The 10,269-nt window shown below is 37.5% G+C and overlaps 1 protein-coding gene across 3 annotated transcripts in view; it reads right to left on the reverse strand.

Moving 5' to 3' along the window:
* The window catches only part of SNX6 (sorting nexin 6), a 57,056-nt gene that overhangs the window by 15,777 nt on the left and 31,010 nt on the right, over positions 1–10,269 (reverse strand). For all 3 annotated transcript variants that reach the window (XM_055088381.1, XM_024118385.3, XM_055088380.1), the window contains 3 exons: positions 6,253–6,328; positions 4,622–4,661; positions 204–290 (listed from right to left, as the gene is read on the reverse strand). In XM_055088381.1, the coding sequence (XP_054944356.1) occupies positions 204–290; positions 4,622–4,661; positions 6,253–6,328 (203 nt within the window). The remainder of the gene's footprint in view (positions 1–203; positions 291–4,621; positions 4,662–6,252; positions 6,329–10,269) is intronic.

A 10,269-nucleotide genomic window follows, 5' to 3' on the forward strand; every position in this document is an offset into this window, starting at 1 on the left:
ACGGGAGAGGCCACAACAGTGAGAGGCCCGTGTACCGCAAAAAAAAAAAAAAAAAAAAAAAAAAAAAAAAATATATATATATATATATATATATAATTTAAAATCAAGAGATAAGTCATCTTTAACAACCTTAAGTCTAACAATCTCTAAGGAGATGATGGCTTTTTGTAAAGCAGTCCATTAAAAAAAAAAAGAATAGTTACCTTAGCAGCTTGAGATTCTCTTAAGTAATATTTTAAAAGGTCAGAAAGTTTGAGGTCCTCATCAGCTGACACTCGTGCTTCTATTTTCTGAAAAAGGGAAAAACATTGGGTATTTAATCAGTACTTACATTCTATACTCAGTGTTTTCTTTCTTAATTATTGTAAAAAAATTAAAGTTATAAATAACTACAGTGTCAATTCCTATTTAAACTAAGTTTCCTTTCCTTCTCTTTTCTGTTAGCCTGTTAGTTTTTTTTTTTTGTAACTGACAAAAAAATGAACAGATTAGTGAATTTATGGAAGGATTCTATATTTGACTCAAGTTCTTGGCTGTAATGAGTTTCAGTATCATATTTCAGGTTCACCTGTATTTTTCTCTCTATTCATTTCAATGGCAATTGATAACGTACACATGATTATAAAGTAATAGAGGCTGGCAACAGCAGTAGACTAGGTAATTCAAACCAATCCTTCTGCTGTGGACAACCAGAAAACAATTTTAAAACATTAAGTCTGACCAAATAGATGAGAACTCGGGACTTCCCTGGTGGTCCAGTGGTTAAGAATCTGCCTTCCAATGCAGGGGACAAGGGTTCAATCCCTGGGTGGGGAACTCAGATCCCACATGCCGCGGGGCAACTAAGCCCGCGTGCCACAACTACAGAGCCCACACACTCTGGAGCCCGTGTGCCACACAACCAGAGAGAAGTCTGTGCATCATAACTAGAAACAAGCCCACATGCCACAACTAGAGAGAAGCCTGTGCACCATGACGAAGAGCCCACGTGCCCTGGAGCCCAAGGCACCACAACGAGCAAGAAGTCCACGCGCTACAACTAGAGAGAAGCTGGCCTGCCGCTATGAGGAGCCCACATACCGCAACCAAAGATCCTGTGTGCCGCAACCAAGACCCAATGCAGCCAAAAATAAATAAATAAATAAAAACAAGGATGATTTTAAAAAAAGAAAAGAAAAATTAAAAAAAAAAGATAAGAACTCTTCATTCAGTCTGGAGAGACACAGAATAAAGAAGAATGTATTATGTCAACCAAATACAATATGGGAACCTTGTTTGGATCCCGATTCAAACAAAGTCCACCATAAAAAGCCATTTATGAGACAACTGGGAACATTTCTATACTAGATATTGATGACAGTACAGAGAATCACTGATAATCGTATTGGTACATTAAAAATTTTTTTTAAAAATATTTATTTATTTGGCTGTGCCAGGTCTTAGCTGCATTATGCAGGATCTTTTTTGCCAAGTGCAGGATTTTTACTTGAGGCATGCAAACTCTTAAGTTACGGCATGTGGGATCTAGTTCCCAGACCAGGGACTGAACCCCAGCCCCTTGAATTGGGAGCGTGGAGTCTTACCCATTGGACCACCAGGGAAGTCCTAGTACATTAAAAGTGATTCTTGGGCTTCCCTGGTGGCGCAGTGGTTGCGCGTCCGCCTGCCGATGCAGGGGAGCCGGGTTCGCGCCCCGGTCTGGGAGGATCCCACGTGCCGCGGAGCGGCTGGGCCCGTGAGCCGTGGCCGCTGGGCCTGCGCGTCCGGAGCCTGTGCTCCGCAGCGGGAGAGGCCGCAGCAGGGGGAGGCCCGCATACCACACAAAAAAAAAAAAAAAAAAAAAAAAGTGATTCTTTTTTTTTTTTTTTTTGATTTATAGCCAGTGCTTAAAATTGATTCTTATCTTTAAAAAAGAGAGAGAGAAATGTGCACAAAGGGCAAAAAACAATAAACACGGACTTCTGGGAATAAAAGAACTTTAAGTAATGTAGAAAATGTTAACATTAAGAAAATCTGGGTGACATGTACAGGAATTCTTTGTACTATTCTTGCAACTTTTCTGCGACTCTGAAATTGTTGTTAAAATAAAAAAATCCTACACATCCACCAGAACAGCTAAAATACCAAATATTACAACCTCGTGCAGCAGCGAGATGCTCACATTCATTTTGGTGGGAATGTAAGTTGTTACAATCACTTTGGGAAACAGTTTGACAGTACCTACAAAAACTTTTCACGTGGATATCCTATGAACCATCACTTCCTCTCCTAGTTACATACATTCAACAGAAATGCATACTTATGTTCAGCTGAAGATAAATAAGAATGGTCTTAGCAGTACTCTTTGTAAAGAGCCCCAAACTAGCCAACTATCCAAATGCCTACCAGTAGAAAAGATAATAAAATTAGGTATATTTTTGCAATGGAAAACTATACAGCAATAAGAATGAAGGAGCTATACCGACATGCAACACACCAATGAATCTTAAGTATGTAATATTGAGTAAAAAAAACCAGACATAAGGATATATACTGCATAATGCATTTACATAAAATATGAAAATAAAATTAATTTTTGCTGTTAGAAGCTAGGACAGTGGTTAGCCTTGCAGCCGAGGTGGTGACTCAGAAGGCAGCTGAAGGGGAACAGGGCATCTGAGTTGCCGGTAATGTTCCATTTCTTGATCTGGGTGTTCATTACATGAGTGTGTTAAACTGTGACATTTCACTGAGCTGTACACTTCTGTTACGTGGTTTTTTCTACATGTATAATACACTTTAATAAAAAGTTTTGAAAAAAACTTGAAGTTTCTTTATGGAGAAACAAACTTACAGAAATTCTTGACGTGCTAGATGATGTTCAGTGCTTTTAAATAGGGCTTTTCTCCTTCCATTAAGAAGTAGGGTATGTGTCTTCTCCCCTTGAATCTGGGCTCTCAGACTGCTTGCCCAATACAGGAATGATGCTGCGCCAGTTTCCAAGCCCAGACCTTACGAAACTAGCAGCTTCTACTTCCCATAATTTGGGATACTCAGTTTTGGAACCTCTTTACCATGCTGCAAAGAAGCCTAAGCAGCTCCATGGGAAAGCCACATGTAGGTGTTACAGCCAACAGCCCTAGCAGAAGTTCCTGCTGATAGCCAGTATCAACCCCCAGACATATGAGTGAAAGAGCCTGCAGATGATTCCAGGCCCTGGCCTTCATATCTTCCCTGTTGAGGCCCCAGACATCATGGAGCAGAGGCAAGCCAACCCTGCTGTGCCCTTTCTGAATTCCTGAACCAAAGAGTTCACTGGCATACTAAAATGGTTGCTGTTTAAAGCTACTGATTTTAGGATGGTTTGTTACACAGCAATAATAACCAGAACAATGTGCAAATGCTAAAGGAAATAAGAATTTTGGGACTATGGAAATGTGCCACCCAGATCTCCAAGAGAAATGCCTGCTGCAAGGAGCACAGCTGACTGATAGCCCCAACTGCAGTATCTCTGGATCTGGAACCATGTTCATATGAAAGTTATGTTCCATCCTCCCCACCCAGCCCATTCTTGCCTGATGTAGAACTCCTCTAATGGGCAGCTCTGGCTCAGGCACTCCCCTCTGATGTGGACAAAGCTTTCTTAGAACTGTGCTATAGTCTGAAACTCCTCCTACCCAGTCCTCCTTCCTCTCCCTCTCTTTTTGCAGGTGTAGACCTGCACTGTTATAGGAACGCTCCCCTCCTGTCTACTCCTGCTCGTTCCTCTTTGTTTTTCACAATAAATCTCTTGTACGTTTAATCCCACCTTGACGTCTGCTTCTAAAAGAATTGACACATAAGGCTGTTTTTGTGAGATTCCTATTCTATTGATATAAATGCACACGCAAACAAAAACAACTATATCTTCCCAGAAAATGCTCACTGGTACAAATATCAAAGCAGAATAATGAGCTATATGGACCCCAGTATAACATTTACTTACATATTTAAGAACTTTTTCCTTTGTGATAGAGTATCTCCTTTTCTTCAACTTGTCTCCACTACACAACTCAACTGCCAAGGTCATGATGAAATCTGATTTGTACAATGGACTAGCCACCACGACTCTCAGCTAAGTACCATTACAAACCTAGTAAACATTTTCACTATCAACTGATAGACAGAATGATCATAAATTAACATGACCCCTGAAAACCAAGACTATATCAGTATTAAATTATTACTACTATGAATGAAAACTTTCTGCAGTTATATATTTGTCTTATATTGATACGACTCTTTTTTAAAGCAGTGTGTCATGGGGGATCAAAAGCAATAATCTTGGTAAAGTTATAGTGAATCTAAGATTTTCTTCTACCTTACAAAGCCCCAGGAAAAAAATGATCTTTCATAAAAATAAACCCAGCCTCCTAATGAACATGTTTTCTGATCGAGAATATGAACTTTTACACATATACCAGAAGACCATAACAAAAACTAAATTTCCTGAAAAACTCTCATTATTTCCAAATTTAAATCTGCCTCTTCAACCTTCTGAAGTATAACTCATCTTCCTCAATAAAGTTAAACACAGCCCAACAAGTTAAACACTACCGTTTGCAGAGATTTAGACTCCCAAAGGTTAATTATTAGTACTTACTCTTGTTTTATCAAAAAGTTCTGAAACTTTAAGAAAAAACCTGGAAGGGAAAAATATTTCATCATAAATAATTTTCTATTTCAAATGTTCAGAAAATATATCCCAAACCAGATTAATAATGAACATTCTTACCTCATTACAATAATATTTAATTGTCTTGTTCACTGAAGACTTCATTTAGTTCAACAAAAATCTCTGTACGTCCACCCATGTAACAGATTCCTTTTGACATACGATTACAGAAAATCTTCCCATTTCAAGGTGGAGGTCTAAGCCATATGTTAAAAACTTAAAAAATCTGTCTCAATATCCTTTGGTAATATGCCACATAATATTAAATAAAACCATACCTTTAAATTATTACCGAAGTACAGGGCAATGACATCCAGAGTTATGTCTTAAATACTTCCAAATGGAGCTGCTTTGTTTTGGAAAACAACACAAATGAACAGCCAATCTCTACTTCAGAGCTCACTTTCACTTTGTTTTTTGGCCACACCGGGCAGCTTGCAGGATCTTCTGCAACCAGGGATTGAGCCCGGCCACTGCAGTGAGAGCCCAGGGTCCTCATCACTAGGCCATCAGTGAAGCCCCCACTTTCACTTTTAATTAAAAAGCCCGTCTCTCAAATGCTGACACCAACTAAAAAAATATCCCCATGCCAAACTATTAAATGGTATCCTGTAAAATATGTAATTATCGATGACATTATATTTGGATTAGGGCAAATACTACTGAAAGTTAAAATGAATTTTATGAACTTCACATTACTAAAAAGAACTTGCTTTGAGAGGCTTATGAAAGATAACACATGGCAAGGTTGACGTTTTTCCTTCTTATCAAATACTTAAGAACTAACTCAAAAAACAAAACAAAACAAAACAAAACAAAACAAAAAAAAGAACTAACTCTTTGGGAAGGCAGCATGTTAATTAGTGTTTTGCTGAAAAACTGGATTTGCTGAAAAACTGGATCTGACATGTCTACTGAGACAGGATATACTACAGAAAAGTTCAAAGATGTGGTTTAGAGAAAGGCAGGGACTCTGAAAATAGTTTTTCCACTTAAAATTTTTAAAATGTGTTTGAATTATTTTTCAATAGAGAGTTGGGTTTAAACATTATAGGAGCAACTAAGATTATTTATGGCTACATTGAATTCTGGCCTCCAACGAAATATATATATATGTATGTGTGTATGTGTGTGTATATATATGTATATGTGTATATATATGTGTGTGTATATATATATGTGTGTGTATATATATATATTCTAATTCCAAAACAGCATTTCTTATTTATAATAAACATTATAAAAATCTAAGAACATTTAAACATAAATTCTGTCTCTCTCACACACACAAATCGGCAAATTTTCATCAAATAAAACACTATAAATGTTAAAGTTATATATACTAAGGTCGATTTTTATTTCTCAGATTTAAAAAAAAAGGAGGGAAAGGGAAGAGAAAAGTGACACTGACCTAAGTTTATAAAGAAGCTCCATATTATCAACGTGTTTTGACAAAAATATTCCAAAATGCCTGCTGGGTCAGAAGTATTGTGTGTGCCTGAGCTGCCAACAAAAATTTTGTTTTACTTATATTTAATGTTTTAAATCAGAATGCTTACTTGCATATATCTGTAGAATCCTGAGTTCCTAAAGCATATAATGAAGAACCAATTCTATTGTAATCGTCTGCAGCACCTATGGAAAAAGTTTTAAGAACTTAATATATTTATTCATTGATTCAAAAATAGTTATTGAATACCTACCTGTCAAAAAATGTGTATGTAATATGAGATGCCCAAAGTCTAGTGAAATAAATGACAAAAACTATAATACAAAATGATGAATTTTATATCAGAAGTAGGTATAAACTACATCGGGAGCAGGGGAAACAGATGATTTCACCTGAGGTGGTCAGGGAAGGATTTACAGACACTATAGGAGTTGGAGCTCTCAGGATGAGCAAATCTTTACTAGGCAAAGAGGAGGAGAGTGCATTCTGGATAAAGGGAAGAGCATGGAAAAAGGCCAGGGAGACATAAAAGAGCAAAGTATATTCAGAGAGCCTTCTGGGACTATGGCACTGCAGGGTACAGAGGGGAGTGGAGAGGGTTGAAGATGGAAAAATCAATTTATTTTTCTTCCAAGCATCTTGGGGGAAAGAAAGGTTTTGTAAGCCATGATGAAGTTTGGACCTGATCTTGTGGGAATGGGTGTTATTAAACATTTTAAAATCCTTGTAGTGGTGAAATCAACCTGATAAGGATTTTAGATTAAAAAATTCTGCTGCCTTGAATAAAGAGTGGAGAGACACAGAAGGCAGTGACCAACCAGGAAACTGCTGTGTCAGATGCTGAGGGTCAGGATCAAGGTAGTGGAAACATTAAGAGCAGAGAGGAACTAACAAAGCTGGAAGATATTTAGGAAATTTAACAGGTAGGATTTACAAACAGTAGACCTGAGGCAGGAGCTTGGGAAGCTAGATGAATGGTAGTACCACCACCCCTGGGTGCTAGGAAGCAAAGTACTCAATGTCAGCACAGTACTCCTCCTAGGGCTTGCCCCACAGGACAATGCCCTTGTTGAGAAAAGATTATAATTTCAGAAAAGGAATAGCATAGTGCAATGGTTAAGAGCATGGACCTGGAACCAAACTGTCCAATCCCAGCTTCCCAATTTACCAGCTGTATGACCTTGGGCATATCACTTAACCTGCCTGTGCCTCAGTTTCCTCATCTGGAAATAGGGATAATAATGGTACCCAATTCACATAATTATTTGGAGAACTAAATGAGTTAGTAAACATTACTATAAACTTGGCACATAGTGTATACAGTACTATACAAATGTTTGCTATTATTAATGAAATCCTAGACATGCCTACTTTGTATTCCCACTTACACTAGCAGTATTTTTACGAGGCTTTTATGTGTTTATCCCCTAACAAAACAGTAATGCTTACATTATACTTTCTTATTTTGCACAAAATTACATTCAACTGATATGGCTGAAATTTGGTGACTATTTACTTATTGTTACCCAAATCTTCTATCCTGATATCTTTTATAAATAAACTTCAAGTACAAACTTCAGACTATGAACAGTAACTTATATATAAGACTCTTCACTACACCCTAACAGGTTAAGTTAAAAAATAAATAAATAATACTCAAAAATCACTTAAAGCTTGGTTTATTGAGAGGTAGGAATCAAAAATGGTTTTTGTGTTTAATATTGCATACATTAATAATTTATGCTTAGGCTGACCGTGAAATTTTTTTTTGGAGCAAGAAGTTCCTGTATTCTAACTAACATTAGGCTTTGAGAACACTACCCTCTTCAGTTATTACAGCATTATGTGATCACGAAAAATATACAAACTGTCCTGATTTTATAAATCACAGTGACTTATAAAATTAAGTTGAAAAGCTTAATTTTTCATAATCCAGGCTAAGTTCATTAATTATGAAAAAATAGTTTTTACTTTAAAATTTTGTAAAATTTTATTACAGTTGACCCTTGAACAATGCAGGGGTTACGGGTGCCAACCCTCCCCGCAGTGAAAAATCCATGTTTAACTTTACAGTTGCCCCTGTATCCACGGTTCTGCACCTGCAGATTCAACCAACCTCAGACTGTGTAGTACTTTTACAATACTACATATTTACTGAAGAAAAATCTGCAAGTGGACCCACATAGCTCAAACCTGTGTTGTTCAAGGGTCCACTATATATGTAAGGTGATTAATTATATGTAACAATCGTATTTTTGTAAAACAGGATCACTATCATCTCCCCTAAAACACCATTCCACTTGGTCAAATAAACAGAATCAGTAAGAATCACTAATATTCTGTTTTCTTAACAGATGATTCCTATAGTTCCTTATACTTCCATGGCACTAATATACACCTCTATGATAGGATTAATTACAATATATTGTAATTTTTTGCTTTTAGTGTTTATCTCACCTGCAAAATTATTAATTCCTTAATGGCAAAGACTGTTATTTTCTTCATCTTGATATCATCAATGTCTAACATGATGGCTGGCACATAATAGATATGCCAATGTTTATGAATTAAATAACTTTTAAAGAAATTTAAAAAGTATATATAGTAGGCTTCCATTTTTAAATCATCAAATCTAAACTTAAAGGTATTCCTAATTATTACAATCAACACTAGTATGTACCATTTCGTATTTACAAAGTTTTTCTTTGTTGGGGGGAGGGGGTGTGCCTACAGGCCAGGGCCTAGTGGGGGGTGGGTGGAGTGTGGGGTTTCCTAGGAAGGCATACAGGGTGCCGCTGGAGCCCTCAGGGTACACTGTGTGACTCTGGGTGTGTGTGGGGAGTCGGGAGTAGTGTGGGTCCTGATGGAGGGGCCAGGAGAGGATGGGTTGGGACAAAGTTTTTCTTAACAGAGGAGTGAAAGTATGAGATATTTTATCCTTAATGTCATTTTATAAACAAGGAAACCAACACAAGACTAATTATGTGACTTGCCCAAGGCTCTAAAGCAAATCAGTAATGAATTTAGGAAGGAATTAAAATTTCCCACACTTTGACTATATAGTTCTTAACTACTGAACAGGCAACTAAGAACTACTACTTCATTAGAATGAATCTGCAAATCACAAAGATATAGGAAAATAAAATACAAAAAGAACTCTTAACTCTCTCAAAAGAATGACACAAGAATAGAAGTTACCAGGCCTGAGACTTCTTTACTTCTTCCTTTCTATTAGGGTATGTAACAATACCCCAAAACGGAGGTTCGTACTTCTAGGTACCTACTGACCTGTCTGTATATCAGAGGCTCTGAAACTTTTTGGTTTTAGGACTCCTTTACACTCTTAGAAATTACTGAGGACCCTAAAGAGCTTTTGTTTATGTGGGTTACATCTATCAATGTGTATTTTTTTTTTAAGTAAAACAAAAAATTTAAATATTTACTATTTAAAAATAACAGTATTAAAACCATTAATACGTTTTTTTTTTTTTTTTTGGCCGTGGGGCACGAGGGATCTTAGTTCGCCCACCAGGGATAGAACCCGTGCCCCCTGCATTGGAAGCATGGAGTCCTAACCACTGGACTGCCAGGGAAGTCCCATAAACCATTATATGTTAACATAACATTTTAAATGAAAAATAACTATTTATATATTTTAAAATTAGTGAGCACAGTGACACTGTTAGATTTTTGCAAATCTCTTTTGCGTCTGGATTAATAGAATAATAATAATAGAGCAGCTCCATTCTCTTATCTGCTCTGCATTCACTCTACTGTGATACGTTTTTTGTTCAAGTATCGGGAGAAAATCTAGCCTCAAACAGATGTGTCATTGGAAAAGGAGGAGGCATTTTACTAATATTTTCAGAAAATTGTGATACTCTACTCAACAAGCAGTTTAAGTTTAAGGGTTAGGGGCTTCCCTGGTGGCGCAGTGGTTGGGGGTCCGCCTGCTGATGCAGGGGACACGGGTTCGTGCCCCAGTCTGGGAGGATTCCACGTGCCGTGGAGCGGCTGGGCCCGTGAGCCATGGCCGCTGGTCCTGCGCATCCAGAGCCTGTGCTCCGCGGCGGGAGGGGCCGCAGCGGTGAGAGGCCCAGGTACCGCAAAAAAAAAAAAAAAAAAA

The sequence above is a fragment of the Physeter macrocephalus genome, chromosome 11, assembly GCF_002837175.3.
Source record: "Physeter macrocephalus isolate SW-GA chromosome 11, ASM283717v5, whole genome shotgun sequence".
Lineage (NCBI taxonomy): Eukaryota > Metazoa > Chordata > Mammalia > Artiodactyla > Physeteridae > Physeter > Physeter macrocephalus.